Source organism: Capricornis sumatraensis, chromosome 17 (assembly GCF_032405125.1).
Source record: "Capricornis sumatraensis isolate serow.1 chromosome 17, serow.2, whole genome shotgun sequence".
Taxonomy (NCBI): domain Eukaryota; kingdom Metazoa; phylum Chordata; class Mammalia; order Artiodactyla; family Bovidae; genus Capricornis; species Capricornis sumatraensis.
Window position 1 is genome coordinate 14,980,252 of NC_091085.1, and position 24,215 is coordinate 15,004,466.

Genomic DNA, 24,215 nt, shown 5'->3' on the forward strand with positions numbered 1-24,215 from the left:
GGTAAGAAATTGACATGGGGCTTTCTTGTTCGCTTTATCTGAACACTTTTTATCTGGGTGGACAAAGAGTCACAAGCTAGAAACCTTAAGTGAGAATTTTAAATGCTCACATTATGGTGACTATTGTAGCTCAGGTGGTAAGGAATCTGCCTGCAATGCAGGAGACCTCAGTTTGATTCCTGGGTCAGGAAAATCCCCTGGAGAAGGGACAGGCTACCTACTCTAGGATTCTTGTGCCTCCCCTGTGGCTCAGCTGGCAAAGAATCTGCCTGCAACGCAGGAGACCCCAGTTTGATTCCTGGGTCAGGAAGATCCCCTGGAGAAGGGACAGGCTACCCACTCCGGTATTCTGGCCTGGAGAATTCCGTGGACTGTATAGTCCATGGGGTCGCAAGGAGTGGGACATGACTGAGCCACTTTCCCTTTCCCCACTGTGTTACCCGGGTTAATGTCTATGTACTTATTACATACTATTTAGCTATTTTGATAAATGTGAGTTTTATGGAGGGATTTAGTCAATCAGAAGACTTCAATGATGGGAGCACTTCTGTCCCAATAATGAAAAAGCACAAGATTATGTTTACAAAGTTATTGCTCTGTTTGAAATTCCAGGGAGTCCCATGGAATGTTCTAAATGGTAATGGGTACACTACAGCAAAAGTGCCTGTAAAAGCAAGTTATCCATCTGGGTTCTGTGGCTTTTAATAACACAAAACTATTTTTTATAACGATATAGTATGTATTGAACATGCTTTTGGATTAATCTCTTTTAGAGAAGTCATTTAACCATGGAGATGTGGTTTATATCTCACAACTCTTACTTGTAAGTTTAAGATAAACTTGATTAACCCAAATCCAAATATGGACTCAGCTGAAAATCTGAGGTAGTGAAATGTTAAGATTTTCTTAAATCACTTTATTTAAGCATCTCAAATTCTAGTTAAGAAGATTTATACATTTATTAGACTATTCTGTGAAGCAGTTGGTCTGCAAGACAAGTATGGCTATGAAACGTGTTTTTAATTAATTTCCCTCTTTAGACCTCGGGTAGCCAAAATTAGAGTAATCATAATATGTGATCTTCGAACTCTTTGATCTCCACTCCACTTTGAACTTTGATCTCCACTCTTATTTAGTTATTTTAGTTATACGATAAGCATCTGGAAAGCTATCACTGAAACAAATGCTAAGAACCCGACAAAAGTCTACGTCTACCATATAGTAAACCCAGTGAAGTGTATTCATGCAAATTTCAGGTTACGTTAGCTTTCCCAGCATTTGAAATATTGGATTGGCCCCAAAGACCATTTGGATTTTTCCATTCGATCTTAAAAAACAAATTTTGCAGCCAAGCCAATACTTTACAGAAAGCAAAATATGATCTGAAATAAGCTTAACATCAGAGAGATGCTTTCGGTTAAAAATATTCATATTGCCAATATTTTTAGAGAGAGAATACTGGGCTTATTGACTCCAGAGTGAGGAAGAAGGGAAGGAGGAGAATTGCTTCTATGGCCATTTTCGTATTACCAACAACCCTTAGCCTTTTTCACTAACAGATTATTTTCCGAAATTAACTTGAAGACAGACCCCTTGAAGCACTGCGCCTCCCCCATCACCGCGTACTGTGGCTGCACGCAGACTACACATGGGGCTCCCTCCTGCAGGCGCCTGGCTCTCTAACAAGCAAGGGAGCCGAAGCAGGACGCACTTGCTGCAGCACAGATGTCCACTGGTACAAGCCAGATACAGGCATGGAAATGGAGCAAAAGGAAACAGAAAAGGCGGCAGAAGACAAAAGCAAAAAACCCAGCAGAGCGACAAAGCCATAATTCTCCTGCTCACCTGGGGATCTGGCTGCAGAGTGGGCACTGGAGTAGTGGCCACCCCTCTTTACTGCACATACTCAGTGTTGACAAAGGGGGAGAAGGAAGGAGAGCAGTTATTCGGCAGGTCTAAATGTGCACACGCCCCAGGATGATTAGGGTCACAAAAAAAATTTTATGGGATAGAATTATCACTACAGTAAATCAGAAATAACCCCAAATGCCTCACAATAGTGAATCAGCTCAGCAACATGATAAGAGAAAATATGGCATTAAGGATGCATGGGGGCTTTGGGAGTGAGGCCATTCAGAGTCTTACTAAGAATCTCTTAATTTCTTCCATTTCTACATTGAGAATAATATCTAAATTTAGAGTTACTGAGAAGATTAAATAAATGAAAATATGTATAAAATTCATTAAAAAAATAATAAAATAAATGTGCACATGGAAAGAAGGGAAACTATCCCACCTAAAGAAAGCGGGGTCGGTGCAGAAGATGGAGCAGCAGAAACCCCCGAAACTCGGTATTTTATAGATAGGTTGAAGCTTCAGACAGTTTTTATTCATATTACTTTCACATGTTCTAGATTCCTCACATGTAAAATCATGTTTTTTCACAATCCTTTCCTTAATGGGAAACGATATTAGCATACTATAAGCGAGCCTTTTAGCATTAAAATATCAAGATTTGGGGGACATTTTAATTTTTTAAAAATGTCAAAAGCTGTCAAAATTATGACAAATCTATAGGTTTAGGATCTGAAAGAAATGTAGAGGTTAAGTCTGACTCTGAAATAAGCAGTATTACTTCCAACAATAATTGTTGCTACGATTAAATTGCTTAACAAAGGAAAAGCCTGTGGAACCTTATCGAGGAAATAGTTTTGCTAGGTGGGTTTATTGGCTTATACTTTAAACCAATAAGAGAAGAAAATATCCATTAAAAAATTTTTTTAAATACAGACACAGTGGTCAAAATGTGAAAACACTTCTATGTAAATACCAGGAAAAGAATCTAGATAAGATTGCTCTTGAGAAAATGTGTCAGAACAAAACAAGTATCTTAGGACACCTGTTATAACTTGGAGAAACAGACTTAAAACTTTTGATCTAAAAATCATGCCATCTATATGTTATGTTGGAACCTGGCTGCATACAAGGATGGGCACGACTACCAACTCATTCTAAAGAAAACCGAAGAACGTGCTCCATCTGTGACTACCCGCTTCCCTCCCTGTAACTACCTGAAGCCGGTGACTTGCTGCGTCGGGAAGGCCCAGGGCTCTTGGATCCGGAATATTTAACAGCTGAGGAGCGAGAATAAGAAGACTTCAAGACACGGCACTCTAGAAAGAAAGGAAAGCGCTTTAAAGAGATCTAGTTTTAATTCTAGAAAGACCACATTCCAGTAGTTTAGTGCCTAGAACCATTACCTGATCATTTTATTACTGTTAAATGACTTTTATATACAAAGCATCCATCCCAAAAGCACACCTGAGATTTTCGTAAATGAGGCTTCAGACCTTGTCATTCACCTCATTGTTCCAGAAGGAGTCCTTAATACAGAAATCCATATATAGTAAGTGCTCAGTCAAGAATATTTGATTCACACACACAACCTAATCTCCACATGTACAACTTATTATTATTGATCAACAGCATTGGTAGGCAAAGGCTATAATAGAGAGTTCTCTCCAACTCAGCTAATCTTAATTTGAAAGGCTATAGGATTCTAATTTATGAACCCCTTACTTATTTTCCATCTGCCCAAAGTACAAAGCATCAAAAATGAGGGAACCAGCTTTAAACAATAGCTTTGTTCTTTCCATAAATTGCCAAATAAATCAGCATGTGAAAGTGAAAGTGGCTCAGTAATCTCTGACTCTGCGACCCCATGGACTATACAGTCCACGGAATTCTCCAGGGCAGAATACTGCAGTAGGTAGCCTTTCCCTTCTACAGGGGATCTTACCAACCCAGGGACTGAACTCAGGTCTCCCTGCTGCGTGGCAGGCAGACTCTTTACCAGCTGAGCTACCAGGGAAGCACAAATCGGCACGTAGAGTACCAGAACTAACTACCCAGCTAAAATAATCACTTCCAATTCAGACAATTAAGAATGTGGGTTTTGGAGTCCTGCAGCTTTGGGATGAATCATGGGTGTGACTTTGCTGACTGGTGCACTTAGCTTAGGTCTAAGTCTCAGTTTTCTCTCCCTATGAAATTGGGATGAGACTAAATCTGCTTAACAGGCTTGTCATAAGGATTAAATTATATAATGTATTGTCAAATTCACATTAAAATACTTCAATTTATGCAGAAAGATTAAAATATGGGTTGGTTTTAATCTATACCCCCAGGGACAATAAATTAACAAGTGAAGTACACTAATCAGCAAAATACACACCAGGGGAGGCTAGTTAGCATCTGAAAGACTCTAATCAAAACCTTACTCCAAGGGGGCTGTACCAACAGCAGTTTAGTTCATGAGCATTATAGATGTTAGAAAGTATTCCAGTGTTGAAAGGAGTGGTGTGTGTATTAGTTAGAACCTTCCTAAAGGCACTGCCACTCTTTCATGAACAGGATGTATAACCCTAGAGAGCTACTAACCAGAACCACCCCAAGGCTTAGGAATCTGAGTAAGCCCTGCACCCAGCTCACTAACACAGGATTTTGCCCTAAGACTAGGTTAGCTAAATTTTATGAACTTTGAATGATTTTTTTAATGCAAGATGTTGTCAGAAGTATAAAAGGACAGAGTTGGGACTCATTGAGATTACAAGTCACACAGATTTTGTTTGTTTTTTTAATCTTTGCCTCCTAAACCCAAACAGGACCCTGTAGAAGCTCCTGGGCATGTAAGCCTTTCCCTGTTCGCCCCCGTCCCTTGCTTGTAGGGAACAGACTCCAGCCTCCATGACCTTCCCTGAGCTCCAAAGGGTAGGTTCCAACAGTTGCTAGTCAAGGAAGGAAGGCAATGAAGAGGCAAGGGAGGGGCAGCCAAGAAACAGCAGCGCAGATTCAGGGCAGGGCCCTGGTTCTGCCTCAAGGGACACACAGAACAGTGTCTCTGAGCTCTTTACAGAACAAACCCCCAGTAAACGGAAGATATCAGCAATCCTCATTCCAGAGAAGACCACCTTTATGAACCAGAAAAACTCATCAGAAGACCACCTGAGAACAGGTCAAAGGCGTGCAGGCTCTGCACACACCTCACCCTTGAACAACTGCTGTTAAACCCCTCACCAAATCCTCCAGGGTTGGGACATGCAGTTTTGAGAGGCAGGAGCCCACTGTGTCCCCTTTCGCCTGGCAAAGCAATTAAACTATTCTTTTCTACTTCACCCAAAACTATGTATGTCTCTGAGATTTGACTCAGCACCAGTGCACAGAGGCTGAGTTTTTGATATCACTCCTAATAAAGGCACCTGTGGCAGAATTAGGTCTGAGACTTGTTTACACAGTAAAATTTTATGACCTGTTAGGTAGGTAGAATAGGGAAAAGGAGTCCCAAACGGCGGTGGCTAAAAGACAAGGAAGGGAAAAGCCCGCGAAAATAGGACAAAAGAAGGTCCAAGGACCAGAGTGAAGACTTCAGGTAGAACCAACAGCACTCCTGGCCAAGCCCAGTCTGCACAGGGCAGGCCGGGGGGGGGGGGGGGGGGGGCATGTAAGAGGAGGGGCCGAAGCGCTTTCTCTCTCTTTCTTTCCTGCATGCGTGCGCTCCTTCTCTCTCTCCCCCTCTCTCTCTCCTCCACTCTCTCCTCTTCTTTCTCTCTCTCTCCCTCTCTCTCCCCTCCAGTTTGTTCTCTTCTTTCTCTCTCTCTCCCCCTCTCTCTCCTCCACTCTCTCCTCTCTCTCCTCCCCTCCACTCTCTTCTCTTCTCTCCCTCTCTCCCCCCTCCTCCACTCTCTTCTCTCTCTCCCCCCTCCTCCACTCTCTTCTCTCTCTCCCCCCTCCTCCACTCTCTTCTCTCTCTCCCCCCTCCTCCACTCTCTTCTCTTTCTCCCCCCTCCTCCACTCTCTTCTCTTCTCTCTCCCCCTCTCTCTCCTCTACTCTCTTCTCTTCTTTCTCTCTCTCTCCTCCTCTCTCTTCTCTTCTCTCTCTCCCGCCCTCCCCTCCGCTCACTTCTCTTCTCTTCTTTCTCTCTCTCCCCCTCTCTCTCTCCTCCACTCTCTTCTCTTCTCTCTCTCCCCCTCTCTCTCCTCCACTCTCTTCTCTTCTCTCTCTCTCCTCCTCTCTCTTCTCTTCTCTCTCTCTCCTCCTCTCTCCTCCACTCTTCTCTCTCTCTCCCCCCTCTTCTCTCTCTCTCCCCCCTCTCTCTCCTCCACTCTCTTCTCTTCTTTCTCTCTCTCCCCTCTCTCTCCCCTCCACTCTCTTCCCTTTCTCTCTCTCTCCTCCACTCTTCTCTCTCTCCCCCCCCTCCTCCACTCTTCTCTTCTTTCTCTCTCTCCCCTCTCTCTCTCCTCCACTCTCTTCTCTTCTTTCTCTCTCCTCTCTCCTCCACTCTCTTCTCTCTCCCCTCCCTCTCTCCTCCACTCTCTTCTCTCTCCCCTCCCTCTCTCCTCCACTCTCTTCTCTCTCTCTCCCCCCCTCCTCCACTCTCTTCTCTTCTCTCTCTCTCCCCCCCTCCCTCTCTCCTCCACTCTCTTCTCTTCTCTCTCCCCCCCACTCTCTTCTCTTCTCTCTCTCTCCCCCCCCCTCTCTCCTCCACTCTCTTCTCTTCTTTCTCTCTCTCTCCTTCTCTCTCTCTCCTCCACTCTCTTCTCTTCGAGTCTTTGGGTTGGCATGCCCTCACGCTTTGAGGATGGATTCTCCTGCTATCTCCTAAATAAAATAGAGCTGTAACACTGATGTGCCTAAGAGCTATAACACAGTTTGTCCAAGACCCGAGAGCTGTGACGCGCCAAGGGCTTTAATGTCCGTGGCTCCAAATCTTTGTTGTGACGAGACAAAGAGCCGAGGAATATTCACTCGCATGACAGACTTAATGGTGATGATATAATAATAACATTAACAACAGGAACAGCATATACTATGTAATGGGCACCCTTCCAACTGTTTTACACATATTAATTCATTTAACCCTCACAAAATCTTATGGAAAAGCCCGTTATTATCCCCAGTTTGCAGAAGGTTAAGTAATTCGTGATCAAGAGGGAAGAAATCAGTAACTTTCTCCTATCTCTAATTATAGGAGTTCATTGGTAGCCAAAACAACAAAAACCTATGAATGATTCAAATACTGCAGGTAAATTAACAACATATTAACATAAAAGCACTGAGGACAATGCCTAGTATGTACATAGTAAGTGCTCAATAAACGTTTTATTGCTGTGTTGCCACCCAAATTAACTTTACAACCTGAAATACACCGAGTTTCAATGTCTCAACTTTCAAAATGATAAACACTGACAAAGAAACATTACGAAACAAAATTAAGCTACAGTCAAAAAAGATGTAAAATAGAGATGATATGTAAATTTACATTTTTCAGTAAACCCATAAGAACAGGTGAGAGTATTAACATAGATAATATCGCTAATTCTTTAAGGTCTTTCTGGTGGCATTACTCATCTAAAGCAGGGCTAGATATAAGATGCTACAGAAACCCTCAAGAAATTTGGCACCTGTGGGGAAAAAAACAAAGTGGAAAACCAAGAAGAGTAGATAAATGAGCCCCAAGCACTCAGTAGATAAGTCACCCCTAGAAAACTGATATAGTATAACAGGAAAGAATTATACAAAGAAGTCTGACACCGTAGCATGTATCATCTTGAATTTTTAAAAGTTTATGGATCACCATATTTATTTGGTGATATGTTTCTCTAATTCTGGACTGTCGAGTCACTGCAACTGGAAGGGGTTTATCACTAGTCTAATTTTTGAAAAGCCAGCTCTCCTCATTGATGAAATTAAAGCATGGGATTGAAACCTCTAACATCTCTCTTCTCTGCGAAACGTTTTGTCTATATGATTCTATCTCATTTAAAGATGAAGTTGACTTCACTATCAGCTAATAATCACTAATACTCTAATCAGTTTAAATTTCAGGTAACAGAGTATAGCAATATTCCCATAATCAATAACATCTGAAATCACTGAGGTTATTGCTAAACAGTCGAAAACTCCATTTTTTGGCTAAAATTAAGAGAAAGGGATTTTCTTATCTTATCAATGAAAATAGCTTCATTTTTTCTGCATATATAACAATTCATGTTACTTTTTAAAAAGATGGAAACAGAGCAAAGAAATCTGAGATAATCATTACTAACATATTATTATTCTTTTACACATCTCTTTATGGACATGAGAAATGTATAATTAACTATTTTCAGGTTCAGTACTATCCATATTTTAAGGTGGCCTAGCCAAGGCATCATTCTGGAAGAAGGGAGGAATCAATTTTGAAAGTGTAACAATGCAGTAAAAAAGTGAAGAAACCAACTTGCAAAAAACCCCAAAAAATATTTAACTACTTGGAATTAGGGTTTTTTGGGTTTTGCAACTAGATAACTGCCTCATTGTATTTTCTACTTTTATTAATTCAAAGAAATTAACTCTACTAAGAGTGAGAGTAGATGATGATCTAATTAAATTAACTCTTCATTACTTCTTTCTTTGACAACCAGACCACTTAACATGCACCAAATGCCAAACCTAAACCTCCACTTCAGGGTTACAAAGATGATCACTGAATTGCCTTACCACTGTGATCCAGGACAAAGTCATCTTGGGCATAACGGAATTTCTCAGGTCCACATGCAATAAAAACATCATCGTCACCAAAAAAGTCTTGCAGACAAGTAACCTACAAAAAAAAAAAAAAAAATCATGTCCAAGAAGTAAATCAGAAATATTAAAAGTGCAATAAAAGTCAACAAAATTTATATTTTCAAGCCTCACCTATAACAGTGAGTTGGAATGAAAAACTATTTCCAAGCATTTTACTCTTCACAAAGCACTATCACACACTGTCTCCTGACCTCAGAACAACAAAATGAGGGGCTCATAGCTGGCACCAATATTCCTGTTTCACAGGTGAAGTGAAAGGCATCCACAGGAGGCTCAGTGATGTGTTCCAGGTTTCCCTGAACAGGGGGCAACGCTGGGGCAGATGGAGCTCTCTGTTCGCAGTCTGCTCGTCTACACTTCCTCTCTCCCAGCAGCTCCACATCCCAGCCACGTCATCTCGGGTGTGGCCCCTCTGTATCTCTGGCACAGTGTGCCTTAGGTTGTCATGAGGATTGATGTACGAAAATCTCTCGGAATGAGTGCCAGGCATGTAAGTACAATGTGTTAATACTCATCTCTGCCACCATCACTGGAATCAGAGGAAGACTTGTCATAAAGCTAATGAGGGCCCTTCCAAGGCCCTGTACTTAAACAGTCTTAACTTCACATTCTTTTTTTCAACCCTCCCCCACACAGTATAAGTTTCAGATTCCATAGAACTCGACCCACCCCAGGGAGCACATTTATCCATTCATCCAAGTGGTGACAAGAAGAACCATCTTCTAGGATTCGGGATGCAGACAGGCTCCATTCTCACCTGTTTTCTAATGGGATGTCTACGATTTCTTTTTCAAAAAAGTACTCCTCTCTGAATAATAATATAAAGTGTTTAAAAAGTAATAAAGTTTAATAAAGTTTCTAGTACTTGGAAAAGTTGTGCTATCTCAAGAATTCCTTGTCTTTCTGATCACTACTTAGCTTTTTATTTGAAAAAACATATTTTTCATTGCAGAGTTAAAAGAAAATGCTCTAGAGAGAAGACAGTGAACAAGACACAGCGAATGGAACAGACGAGGACCCTGCTCCAGTCACTCCAATTCTCATCAAGCAAGATGTGTCTTCCGCACCTCACTGAAATCCGCCCAGGCAGCAGCGCTTTAGTCAGTTTGGTAAGAAATTCCCCCAGACAAGGCAGCTTCAATGACAAAAACTTACTCTCACAGCTCTGGAGGCTGGAAGGCTGAGATCAGGGTGCCAGCGTGGTGGGGTTCTGGTGAGGACCCTCTTACCGGGTCCCTCACGTGGCGGGGTGCAGGGAAGACACAGGAGGGAGCAGCTGTCTCCTGCCTCTTCTCATAAGGGTGCAAGTCCTTCCACGGGGCTCTTCCCTAACGACTTCACCCAACCCCACTGATTTCCCAAAGGGCCCCGCCTCCTAACACCATCACATTGAAGCCAAGAAGAATCCCGTGGGGGTCAAGGAAAAACAGAAGACTTTCTGTCTCCCATTTTCCTGTTTGTAGGGAACAGAATGCAGCCTCCAGGACCTCCCCCTGAGTTTCAAAGGGCAGATTCCGATAGCTGCCAATCAAGGAAGGAGCAGCTAAAAACCTACCTGAGGCCAAGTGAAAGTGAGCAGAGGGGCTCATCAGGGCGACTGCCTTGTTCAGTCGCTGTCGTGTCTGACGCTTTGCAACCCCATGGATTGCAGCACGCCATGCTTCCCTATCCTTCACTATCTCCCAGAGCTTGCTCAAACTCATGTCCATCAGGTCAGTGATACCATCCAACCATCTCATCCTCTGTCATCCCCTTCTCCATCTGCCATCAATCTTCCTCAGCATCAGGGTCTTTTCAAGTAAGTCAGTTCTTCACATCAGGTGGCCAAAGTATTGGAGCTTTGGCTTCAGCATCAGTCCTTCCGAAAAAATTCAGGGTTGATTTCCTTTAAGACTGACTGGTTTGCTATCCCTGCTGTGCAAGGGACTCTCAAGAGGCTTCTCCAGCACCACAGTTTGAAAGCATCAATTCTTCAGTGCTCAGCCTTCTTCATAATCCAACTCTCACACCCATACATGTCTACTGGAAACATCACAGCTTTGACTACCTGGACCTTTATTAGCAAAGTGATATCTCTACTTCTTAATACACTCTCTAAAATAAAGGAAAGAAATAGAAATAGCCAACAATAGAGGAAAACAATAAAATGAGAAAGACCAGAGATCTCTTCAAGAAAATTAGCGATACCAAGAGAATCTTTCATGCAAAGATGGGCACAATAAAGGACAGAAACAGTATGGATCTAACAGAAGCAGAAGATACTAAAAAGAGGTGGCAAGAATACACAGAAGAACTGTACAAAAAAGGTCTTAATGACCCAGATAACCACGATGGTGTGATCACTCACCTACAGCCAGACATCCTGAAGTGCAAAGTCAAGTGGGCCTTATGAAGCATCACTATGAACAAAGCTAGTGGAGGTGATGGAAGTCCAGCTGAGCTATTTCAAATCCTTAAAAGTGATGCTGCTTGAGAATACTCAAACCAGCACACAGTTGCACTCATCTCACACGCTAGCAAAGTAATGCTCAAAATTCTCCAAGCTAGGCTTCAACAGTATGTGAATCAAGAACTTTTACATGTTCAAGCTGGATTTAGAAAAGGCAGAGGAAGCAGAGATCAAATTGCCAACATCCACTAGATCATAGAAAAAGCAAGAGAAATTCCAGAAAAACATCTGCTTTATTGACTATGCCAAAGCCTTTGACTGTGTGAATCATAACAAACTGTGGAAAATTCTTAAACAGATGGGAATACCAGACCACCTTACCTGTCTCCTGAGAAATCTGTATGCAGGTCAAGAAGCAACAGTTAGAACTGGACATGGAACAACAGGCTGGTTCCAAATTGGGAAAGGAGACCAACAAGGCTGTATATTGTCACCCTGCTTATTTAACTTATACGCAGAGTACATCATGAGAAATGCTAGGCTGGAGGAAGCACAAGCTGGAATCAAAACTGCCATGAGAAATGTCAACAACCTCAGATATGCAATGATACCACTCTAATGGCAGAAAACGAAGAGGAACTAAAGACCCTCTCGATGAAAGTAAAAGAGGAGAGCGAAAAAGTTGGCTTAAAACCCAACATTGAGAAAACTAAGGTCATGGCATCCGGTCCCATCACTTTATGGCAAATAGATGGAGGAAAAGTGGAAACAGTGACAAACTTTATTTTCTTGGGCTCCAAAATCACTGCAGATGGTGACTGGAGCCATGAAATTAAAAGACACTTGCTCCTTGGAAGAAAAGCTATGACCAACTAGACAGCATGTTAAAAAGCAGAGACATTACTTTGCCAACAAAGGTCCATCTAATCAAAGCTAAGGTTTTTCCAGTGATCATGTATGGATGTGAGAGTTGGACCATAAAGAAGGTTGAGTGCTGAAGAATTGATGCTTTCAAACTGTGGTGCTGGAGAAGACTCTTGAGAGCCCTTTGGACAGCAGGGAGATCAAACCAGTCCATCCTAAAGGAAATCAGAACTGGAATATTCATTGGAAGGACTGATGCTGAAGCTGACGCTCCAATATTTTGGCCACCTGATGTGAAGAACTGACTCCTTAGAAAAGACCCTGATGCTGGGAAAGATTTTAGGTGGGAGGGGAAGGGGGAAACAGAGGATGAGATGGTTGGATGAGTTTGAACAAGCTCCAGGAGTTGGTGATAGACAGGAAGCATGGCATGCTGCAGTCCATGGGTTTGGAAAGATTTGGACAGGACTGAACGACTGAACTGAACTGAGGACCTGCATATACCTGAATCAGCCACCCCACCCTTGCTATAAAACTCCCCATCAAATCATTCTGGGTGAGGATTCATAGTTTTTCAGGGCAGGAGCCTGCTGTGGTCCCCTTTGCCTGGCAAAGCAATAAAGCTATTCTTTTCTACTTTACCTAAAACTCTGTCTCTGAGATTTAATTTGGCACTGGTGCACAGAGGCTCAGCTTTTGGCATCAACTTCACCAAGCTTTCAGCATCAACTTCACCAAGCTTTCAGCATCAACAGTGGGGATTAGGGTTCTGATATATGAATCTTGGGAAGACGCCAACATGCCATTCATAATAGAAGAATAACATTCTTCACCTTTTCGGGAAAACCTGCTTCTCTTCCCCTCAGCTGGTGATCACATGCATCCTTTGTCCATGGTAGAATCCTGGGACTCATCCTTTCCTCCCTTCACCATCAACCCCTCAGGTCATTTTTCCTTCCTACCCCTTGGTTCAGCTCTCACTGTTTCTTGCCTGGGCACGTGCCATTGTCGAGCAACAGGTTTTCTAACTGCAGTCTTCACTGCTCCCCTAGCTCCAGTCATCACTGTTCTCACAGATGTGGGAATAAACGGTATATGCAGTCTGTTACTGTATGATGGGTTAGTCACTAAGTCGCGTCCAACTCTTGCAACCCTATAGACTGTAGCCTGCCAGACTCCTCTGTCCATGGGATTCTCCAATGGGGTTGCCATTTCCTTCTCCAGGGTATCTTCCCAACCCAGGAATCAAACCCAGGTCTCCTGCCTTGTAGGCAGATTCTTTACCAACTGAGCTATGGTATAGGGGTGCCCATGAGACAGGAAAGGGGCGGGGCACAACCTTTAAAAGAACGACATAGCCTAAGGACACAACATCGACTGATTAGAATCAAATAGATCCAAGAAGTGCATGAGTCAGCTTCCACTAGACCTTAAGCCTCTTTATACACTCATTATAACACATCAGCAAGGTAAACGGCACGCCCACAAGGCGCCATGACAGTTCCAAGGCTGACCATAAAGGGTGGGCGGTGGCCCAATTCCTGGAAAACCCCACCTCTTCCCCTAAAAGAGCTGGAACACTCCTCCTGCTCATTAGCCTACGAAACTACCTACGCCTATAAAAACTGACAACCCCATACCCTGGGGACTGTCTTGCCTTATGAGATGACCCATACTCTGTGGAGTATGCTTCGGTCCTGAATAAACCTTCTCTCACTTTGCTATGGCTTGCTATCGAATTCTGTCCTTTGCGAAGCCAGGAACCCACACTTGGCGACCACCCCAGGGACTCAGATGTGACCTGGGATGTGACGATTCTCTAGCGACCCACTCTCTTTCCTGCAAAACCCACACTGCTTACAGGGCTCACTGACCTCCTTCCCTGACAAGACGATGATCCTGCACAGGGCACACAAGACGGGGCCTGCCTGGGCCTTCTACCCTTGACTCTGCACACTTGCTCCCTACCCACACCGAGATGACTTCAGGGTCACTACTCGTTTAGTCCAGTGATTCTTTCTTGTCAAACAGCTTTACTGAAGCATAATTCACAAACCATACAATTCACTCATTTAAAGCATTCGATCCAATGATTTTTACTGTACTCAGAGTTCTGCAACCATCAGTCACCATAACGTAAGAACACTGTCATGACTAAAAAGAAACCTCCCCCAGGGCCCATTATCATCGACTCCCCAGGTCTGCATCTCCTCACTCCCAAGAACCTAAAATCTGCTTTCGGTCTGTATGGATTTGCCTATTCTGGACACTTTATCTAAATCAAGTCACACAATATGTAGCATTTTGCAAGAATCTTCTGCCACTGAGCACGTTTTCAAGGCTCATCATGCTGTAGCAGGTATTATTACTTCATCCCTTTCTAGAGGTGAGCATTCTTGGTTGCATGGATACACCACAATTGTTTATCCACTCACCAGTTAGTGGACATGTGGGTAATTTCTACTTCAGTGCTGGCTCTTATCAGTGTATTTTCCCCCATGTTGTTTCTCTGCCTTAAGTGACCTTTCTGACCACCTTTTGGTGCCGTGACCTTCAGGGAGGCAGTGATATTGCCCATTCATTGTTCCCTAGGGTCTAGGAGAGTCCTGGCCTCGGTGGATGCTTCACATATGTCTGCTAAATGAACTGTGTGGCCTGTTCCTATTGGCACTGAGTTCTCAGGCACAGAATAACTCCTCTGGGCTGAGTGGTGTCACAGACGCCATCTCCACTGCTACCTCCACCACCATCACTTATGTTTAGGGCTTACAGAGCTTCGGCATCGCTTAACCTCTCAGAATTGTCTCTGTGTAGTGTATATGTGTTATCTCATTAACCCCTACAATAACCATCATGTTGATACCATCATCACTCCTCATTTACAAATGACAAAAAAAAAAAGCATTCTACAGTGAGCAACTTGCTCACACACAGGTAATGAACAGAAGCACAGGGATTTGACATAGGTCCTCCAGTCTACATCTCTGTTTTAAACTTGACTCTATGGTGCAGCCCCTCACCTGGAATCCCAGAGTTCGTGTATATACTTTTATAGTTCTTATCACATTCTACCTTGCTTTACAGTTATTTATGTCTCCTAAAGGAAATCATGGGGTCGCAAAGAGTCGGACACGACTGAGCGACTGAACTGAACTGAAAGGAAATCATTGACTATGCCAAAGCCTTTGACTGTGTGGATCACAAGAAACTGTGGAAAATTCTGAAAGAGATGGGAATACCAGACCACCTGACCTGCCTCTTGAGAAACCTGTATGCAGGTCAGGAAGCAACAGTTAGAACTGGACATGGAACAACAGACTGGTTCCAAATAGGAAAATGAGTACGTCAAGGCTGTATATTGTCACCCTGCTTCTTTAATTTATATGCAGAGTACATCATGAGAAATGCTGGGCTGGAAGAAGAACAAGCTGGAATCAAGATTGCTGGGAGAAATATCAATAACCTCAGATATGCAGATGACCCCACCCTTACGGCAGAAAGTGAAGTGGAACTAAAGTGCCTCTTGATGAAAGTGAAAGAGGAGAGTGAAAACGTTGGCTTAAAGCTCAACATTCAGTAAACGAAGATCATGGCATCCGGTCCCATCACTTCATGGGAAATAGATGGGGAAACAGTGGAAACAGTGTCAGACTTTATTTTGGGGGCTCCAAAATCACTGCAGATGGTGACTGCAGCCATGAAATTAAAAGACGCTTACTCCTTGGAAGAAAAATTATGACCAACCTAGCATATTCAAAAGCAGAGATATTACTTTGCCAACAAAGGTCCGTCTAGTCAAGGCTATAGTTTTCCCAGTAGTCATTTATGGATGTGAGCGTTGGACTGTGAAAAAACCTGAGTGCCGAAGAATTGATGCTTTTGAACTGTGGTGTTGGAGAAGACTCTTGAGAGTCACTTGGACTACAAGGAGATCCAACCAGTCCATCCTAAAGGAAATCAGTCCTGGGTGTTCATTGGAAGGACTGATGCTGAAACTGAAACTGCAATATTTTGGCCTCCTCATGTGAAGAGTTGACTCATTGGAAAAGACCCTGATGCTGGGAGGGATTGGGGGCAGGAGGAGAAGGGGACAACAGAGGATGAGATGGCTGGATGGCATCACTGACTCGATGTACGTGAGTTTGGGTGAACTCCAAGAGGTGGTGATGGACAGGGAGGCCTGGCGTGCTGTGATTCACGGGGTGACAAAGAGTTGGACACTTCTGAACGACTGAACTGAAAGGAAATCAGCCTTGAATATTCACTGGAAGGACTGACGCTGAGGCGCCAATACTTTGGGCACCTGATGCGAAGAGCCGACTCATTAGAAAAGACCCTGAGGCTGGAAAGACTGAAGGCGAAAAAAGAAGGGGGCAGCAGAGGATGAGATAGTTAGGTAGCATTGCTGACTCCATGGACATGAATTTGAGCAAACTCTGGGATACAGTGGACAGAGGACCCGGCGTGCTGCAGTCCTTGGGGTTCCCAAGAGTCAGATGAGACTTAGCAAGTGAACAACGGCAATGTCTCTCACATCTCCCTCTGTTTCGTTTTTTACACACATATAATTAATAAATTGTTCTCAAATCAAACTGAATTGAGTTTTACTTTCTTGGCCAAATATCTACCAAAGTTTAATCCATTTTTTTTTTTAAAGAACATTTCACTAGTTTTTGAATAAATTTACAAAATATGACAAGTGAATTTTCTAAAATATACATGTGTGAATATCTGTTTGTAAAGCAAATTAATTTTATAAGGAAACATTTCATCTGATACTAAATTAGTTGGCTTTGAGTAGAATAAATGCTAAATAATTAAGTTCCCTATTATGCGGAATAAAGGTATTTAACAAGTCTAGGGAATAAAATACATAAAAAAGGTAGTTTATTCCCCCTGCCTGAGCAGTCCTATTTAATTCTTCCTAATCAACTGTTTAATGATTTCACCTGTCAATATTTGTTTGCACTTCCAAACATGGTTTGCATAAGATGTTTGCACTCTTTTAATTCAGGTTCCAGCCGTTAAATACACATTTGGTTAAACAGTTAAGCAAACCGTATAAATTAGCAATTAGGTTCAGATTTACCTAAAATAAGTGACCACTACTCTCAAGAAATGATAGGTGTCACATAAATGATAAAACCGAGATGAACCAGCATGTATTTTGACTAATTCTATTTTATTAAGGTATACTCAGGATGCTGACATATCTCATAAAACGTTAAGCAACTCCAGTTTCCATTCATTCAACGAATCTGTATTGAGAACTTTCGAGCCAGGCAGCACACTAGGTGCTACAGAAACATCAGGGGAGGGGGTGCCTCGCCCTCAGGAAGCAGTGTGAGCTGATGTGTGATAAGAATACACAAGTCCACCTGCACACTTTCTCTAGGTTCCACACATATAAACTATCGTGTGTAAAACAGACAGCTAGTGGGAAGCTGTATCACACAGGGAGCTCAGCTCGGTGCTCTGTGATGACCTAGAGGGGTGGGATGGAAAGGGGAGGGAGGTCCAAGGGGGAGGGGATATACTCTGTACACACAGCTGATTCACCCTGTTGCACAGCAGAAACACAACCCTGGAAAGAAATCATACTCCAATAAGGAATTAATGTATGCAATGTCAAAAGCGTTAAGAGCTACAGAGAAAGACAGCAAGGAAGCGGAATGATGAACACAGGGCGCGTGCTGCAATAAGCAGCTTCCTTGCAAAGGTGACATTTGAACAAAACATTAAGAGAGGTCAGAGAGAAGCTGCATGAACGTCTAGGAACAAGGTGGGGTGGGGGAGTGTTCCAGGAGTGAACAAAGAACACGCACAAGCCTTGGCATGCTTACAGGGAACACTCACAGAGCACGCAAAGAGGGAGACGCTGCGGGAGGCAAGGCGGGCAGGGTGAGGGAGGCCGGCGGGGTGGGGCTGGTCGGGACTGGCTTCCCTCCGGGTGAGATGCGAACCCACTGGAGGCTCCCGAGCAGAGCGCTGCACCACATGCCTTGAGACAGGATCACACTGTGTTCAGACTAAACCGTCAACGAGCAAGGACAGACAGCAGTGGAGGCTATCACTAGTCAGGCAATGAGAGGGGCCTGTGGCAGGAGTGAGTGGAACGAGAAAGGGTCTCACCACCCCTTGGATACTGGGGCCTGACAGGAGAGAGGACTATGATGGCTCACGGTCTGGGGCTCGAGCCTCTAAAAGGATAGGCTTGCCAGTAACTCTAACGGAAGAGCACAAAGTAATGGGCAAGGTTAGTGGCAGCGAGGATTTTCACAAATCCAGATTGGGAACATGAACTGGGAAATGCCTGTTAAACAGTGGAGGTTGCTAGGTGGAAAGTTAGACACAAATCTGAAATTCATGGGAGACATCTGCCCTGGAGATACATATTTGGGACTCACCAGCACTTGAATGATATTTAAAATCCTGAGATCAGTTATGGCAGTGCACACGGGGAAGTGGTCTAAAGCCTGAGCTCTGAAACACAGCAACTTTGCAAGGTCAGGGTGAAGAAGCAGAACCAGTGAAGAAGACAGAGAGGGAACAGTCAACGAGGGAGGAAGAGAAGCGAGTGTCTGTAAGCCGGTGTCTGCTGGACGCCAAGCAAACTGTTTCAAGGGGGAGGAGCGATCGGGCAGGTCAGCGTTCCTGGTGTGCCACGTTAGATGAAGGCTGAGAAGTGACTGTGGAATGCAGCAACACGGAGATCACTGGGATCCAAAATATCAGAATTAGCTCTGGTGCAGTGGTTGAAGAGCAAGTCTGACTGCAACACCTTGAACGGAGGATGGATGAGACAGTAAAGAATCCGCCTGCCAATGCAGGAGACCTGGGTTTGACCCCTGAGTCAGGAAGATCCCCTGGAGAAGGAAATGGCAACCCACTGAGTATTCTTGCCTGGGAAAACCCATGGGCGGAGGAGCCTGGCAGGCTACAGTTCATGGGGTCGCGAAGAGTCAGACACGACTGAACGACCACTAGCAGAGGACAGGAAAAGAACTGGAGACAAAGAATGCAGACAACTTTTTCAAGGAGTTTTGACCGAGAAAGTGGAGCAGAGGGGGTGGGCAGGTGGCAGAAGGAAGAGATGAGCCCGTGGTTAAGGGAACTCATTCTCCAGGTGAGAGAAATAACGCGTTACTATGCTACTGAACCGATCTAGTGGGACAAAAATGGGGGTGCAAGGAAGGAAACTGCCAGAGCTGCCTCCCTTTGTGAGAGGGGAGAGAGTCAGCAGGCAGGCAGAAGCGCTCGGCCTGCACGTGGCCACTGGCAGCCTTCCACAATAAAGGGAAGGACCGGACGGAACCTGCTAGGTGAGGACTTGCAGTGGTGGGGTAGGGGTGAGCGTGCTGCCTGCTTTACTGAGAAAACTGAAGCAAAGTCATCAGCTCAAAGTGAGGCAGGGGGCGGGAGGAGGGAGGAAGTACAGCAGATGTGAGGAGGGAAAAAAGGTGTGAAATTACAGTCTGGGACTGTGGGGAGGATGCCTAGGGAGGGAAGTATGACATGCCTGAAGACAGAATTGGGGATCCACTCAGCATCCCCCAGCCTGCATGACAGACATTCTTGGTTCTAAAACCAGAAAGCAGCTATCCGACCTCTACAGTGTTTTAGAAAAACCAAAGTCTTTTTAAGCTGGAATAGCTACCATTTCATGGAGTTGCACCTGATCAGTCCCTAGATGAGAACTGCCAGGAGCACAGATGATACAAAAACCTAGAGCCCACGGAAAACGAGTACATAAGGAATGAATGGGAACTTCTCTCACTCTGTTGCTGGTGAAAAGCACAGATAAAATGCAAGTCTCTGTTCATATTCTTCACAACGCGGACACGGACTGCTACGCACTGCCATTACTGTGTTTAACTGAACTGCAAACTTAAAGCACAGCAGAAACAGACGCCAGCGGGCAGAGACGCGGTTAAAGGGGGACAAGCATGATTAGAAGGGGGACCTAAAGCTAAACGCACAGGAGGAGAATGAGCAGACTTCAGTTCTCTCTGTACTTTCGCTGAATAGGATAATGCACTTATGGCATTATTTAAAATACAGGCGTCAGCCCAGCCCAGGCTCGATGTACGCTTTCAAGCACAGGACCACCTGGCTGAGCATGACTGCCTCCTCCCTCTTCTACAGGCAGAAAAGATACTTAACTTCCGAGGCTCAGTTTCTCTGTCTATATAATGGGCAAGAAACCAGTTTCGTCTTTAAGGACAAAATGTGATAGTATGTGAAAGGAGCTAGTACGTGTTATTTCTTCATGTTCATTAATCCATGGCCTCTAATATCTTTTAAAATTTAACTTAATGGATAATCTTTTCCCTAAGTATAAATAAAACAAAAAAACACACGCTTTCATACAAGTTCAATAAGATAGATATATTCCCAGAAAATATATCGCTGATGCCTTCGAAACTTTCCACTGACACCCTTCACTTGCGAAAAATCAGTGCCCCCCAAACTTAAGATCTCTTAAGCTCCCAGAAATTGCATACAAAAATGTGATTCATGTCATAGAAAATAAACCATATAGAGTAAACATATGTAACATACACATAAATGTTTATATGCATATATTAAAAAATGCTTCTACCTAGAATAACTAAAAACAAGAAAAGAAAGATTCGACTTAAATGTAGTAAACATTGGCTTATGCACATAAGCTATACCTATAAATGTCGATGTTTTTAGATAATGTATATAAAGATAGAACTCCAAGCATATCAATCTAATTGTATGCCAAAATTATATTTGTGAATAGTAGGTCCCCATGTAATACAGTCATTACTTGGCCGTGCTTAAATCTCACAAGCACGTCAGGCCACATATTTAATTGTTCTCTGTAGTACCCCAAAGTCAGTCGATACTTTTCAAAATAAAACATCAGACAAAATGCCCAGGGTAATGTTGTAAGTTACAACAACTCTCACATTAATTCACTACTGCACATTCATTCTAACGTGAATCATATGCCTACTGGATGCCAGGCATAAACAAAAGACAAGAAGCACGCAGTAGTGGTGGAGACGAACAAGAGAAGGAGTAAGTATCACTCGAAACATGGCAGTAAGCAAAGGTGGTAACAGAAGGGCACCCCAGCTACAAGAGGGATAAAGCAATGCAGAGAAGCAATAATCTGACGAAAAACCGCATCCGGTAAAATACTCAACACCTTTAGAGTATTTCTTTTGTTTAGACACTTAGAGAATTCTCTTATGGTTTTTTTAACATATGTCTTGTTCTTTAACTCCAGTAGCCTGTTCGTTCCTTTTCTCATATATTTTTAAAACCAGCATTTAACATTCAGTTATGGGCCATGTCATTAAATCTGACTCAGAAGAAAAGCCTATCAATACCTTGAATAATGTCTCAAAGTCATTCTTAACAAGGACGAGGAAAAGCATATCCATTTGAAAGACCTCTTACAGTTTGCTTCTAAATTCTTTTTTCTGTGCAAAAAGCTCCTCACGAATAATGGATGCTCTGTAGCTTAGAAAGCAAGCTACACAGATGAAGGTAAAGTAGTATTTCTGCTAAGGTACAAAATTAAAGCCTTGAGCAGGATCTAATGGGGAAACATCCAACTGAGAAATAATGTATCTGCAGGAGCATATCTGAGTCTTCCAAACGAATGTGAGCCATTTAAAAACAGTAATTTTTCTATACTTCAGTAGACAGATTAATGAGCCCAGGGTGAAGAGGTGGCAGCCATAATTTCAGGGCTAGTACTTAATAAATTGCAACAACCACTTTTTTTTCCCTCTTCTTTTCCTATTTGGACTCTGTTAGAGGATACAGAAAGAGACACAAAGGCATGAGGTCTGATAAAAATACTCTGCATGCATTCTGAGCATAATAAACCATTTCCTCCAAAGAAAACAGGTGGAGGACACAGAGCTGTCCTCGTCCCTAGACACCCAAGTTCTGAACTCAAGGTCTCTGATTCCTGACCCCCTAGCACTCTGGAAATCTTTTATTTCCTACCCTTTCCAGAGTTGCCAAGGAGCTGATGGTAAAACAGGCTGAATTTCTTTGAGATCACTTCCTACTACGAAGTAGTATAGTCTAAACATTTTAGTTTCTAAGAAAAGCTTATTTATATTTTAGGACAGTGCTTTTAGAAAAGTTGAGTGCATTTCTCTGAGAGAAGAAAAAAAGGAGCGCTATTTTAAGTGGGTAACAGCTATGTCCATTTGGGATTTCCTTCTGTTCAAGTTTCAGCTTCACATGTCCTCAAAGGGAACGTCAATGAAATCTTCATGCCCTCCAAATCTTCATGCCTTAATACTCTCTTTCTCCATATAGATGTTAGCAGTGAGGCAGTAGCCTGGTTTTGTGTCTGAACCTCTCACCACAGTGCGAGTTCCACACATGCAGGCTCATCGTCATTACTATTAGTAGATTTCTAGCTTAGCACAGAGCACCTGGCATGGAGCATGTGTTCAATGAATTTCTGTTGAATTAATGAAATGCCCTCACTCCTTTCTGTTCCAGGAAGCCCTTCCTAGAGGCTCCATCTCACACTCTTTCTGAGTTCCTATCAATTCATTATCACAAGGTAATATTTGTTCCCAGATTTATAATGGCAGTTTTCTCTGGCTGCTTCCCTGCTGGCTGTCGGTAAAGCGTCTGCCCGCAATGCGGGAGACCTGGGTTCGAGCCCTGGGTCGGGAAGATCCCCTGGAGGAGGAAATGGCAACCCACGCCAGTATTCTTGTCTGGAGAATTTCATGGACAGAGGAGCCTGGTGGTATACAGTCCATAGGTCGTATCAAGATAATCTATAAACTCTCTGACCACACCAATCAAACCCTTAGCTCCTTAGAGGAGGTATTCAGCAAATACCTAGTAATCAAATTTTGGCTCTAGACACCTTGGAATACTCATCTTAGATCACATAACTCTTTTTGGAATTAAATCTCATCAAAAACTGCTCATGAACTCTCCTGCTGCAACCATTTGGTAGAGGAGATCCAAAGGCAGGAAGTTTGCAATTAAACCTGCCATTTGGTGCCATTCAAAGACCTAGGGTTATAGTAAACAAGTTCTCTTGAGCTATTTTCCAAGCCTATTTTACTGAAAATCTCCAAGACCTGATAAAAATGCAAAAGAATCATCCTGGATCTCAGTGAGAGCCTAGTTAAAACTAACAAACATCAACTTACCTAAACAGAATCAGGGTCAAATCTCAGAACTTCTGAAATCTCTACTTTTTGGAACAAGAATCATACTTTATCAAAGAAATAAGGGCATGATGGATATCAGAAGTTAAAAAACTGCAAGATGGAATTTTATGGATTTTCTTTCATTTTAACTGTGTGTGTGGGTATATCTGAAAGAGAGAAATAGAACAAAAGTCCACAGCTTCTGTTGACATCAAATGCTTTCACTATCAGGGTTCGGCTTTGAAAGGTGCCCTCTGCTGAAGAGTAGTTAGGCAGAAATTTTATTTTGTTCCCTAGTTTACTTATAAAGAGGGTTTGAAGGAGCTCCAGAAAGAAAGCCCAGTAAGTGGCTTCTATTTGAAACTAAAATTATTATACAGGCTTTTAATGGAATTGTATCAATACCTTTGCTTTTGTTTTTTCCTAAGAAATGGTAATAAATTGCCAAAGAGAACTGCACAGTGAACTCTCAAGGCATATTCTACCACATGTAATTTTTCTATTACGTAAACAAATAAAAATGTTCACTTTAAGATGCAAAAATACCTAAATGACAATTTTAATGTATAATAAGGGATAAGCCTAATAACTGACTGAACCAATATCCTCCTGTTTCTATTGCTAGCAGGGGACACATTTTTTTTTAAATAAACTCAAATAGATACTTCAAAGCTACAAATTCAGCAGACTGACTTCATCATAACTAACATTATCTCAGACACACACCACCACCACTCTTTTTTTTTTTTAAACCCAATTCTACCTCTGAAATATAAATTCTGCTTAAAATGAACAGGAAAATCATATCTGAATTAAGTCATCTGGTTCTTCCAAAATGCTGGAAACAACAACCAGAAAAATAAACTCACAGGTCAGTAGCCAGGGGCTGGGATTCTCCCTATTTGTTCCTTCCCTACCCAGAACACAATCAGCATAAATAGCCTGCTTTGTTCCCAGTAAATGCTGGCTGGCCTCCAGTCAGGGAGAGACTCCTTTCTACAGCAAAAAAGAAAGCTACTGAGAATAGCAATGTTTTTCAGCTTCCTGTAAAACCGTTCAGCCAGGCACGCATCAACCCTGTGGTTGCCATGGAAACAGAACTGAAGCTAAAAGATGACAGTACTTACAGTAAAGGGCTTCTCAGCTTCATCTACAGAGAGCT

At 42.9% G+C, this 24,215-nt stretch overlaps 1 protein-coding gene across 4 annotated transcripts in view; it reads right to left on the reverse strand.

The window, feature by feature from the left end:
* The window catches only part of DCLK2 (doublecortin like kinase 2), a 186,033-nt gene that overhangs the window by 58,370 nt on the left and 103,448 nt on the right, over nucleotides 1-24,215 (reverse strand). For 2 of the 4 annotated variants that reach the window (XM_068989715.1, XM_068989714.1), the window contains exons 3-5: nucleotides 8,540-8,642; nucleotides 3,072-3,173; nucleotides 1,846-1,896 (exon numbers count right to left, since the gene is read on the reverse strand). In XM_068989715.1, coding sequence (XP_068845816.1) covers nucleotides 1,846-1,896; nucleotides 3,072-3,173; nucleotides 8,540-8,642 — 256 coding nt within the window. The remainder of the gene's footprint in view (nucleotides 1-1,845; nucleotides 1,897-3,071; nucleotides 3,174-8,539; nucleotides 8,643-24,215) is intronic. The other 2 variants (XM_068989717.1, XM_068989716.1) reach the window with 1 other exon arrangement.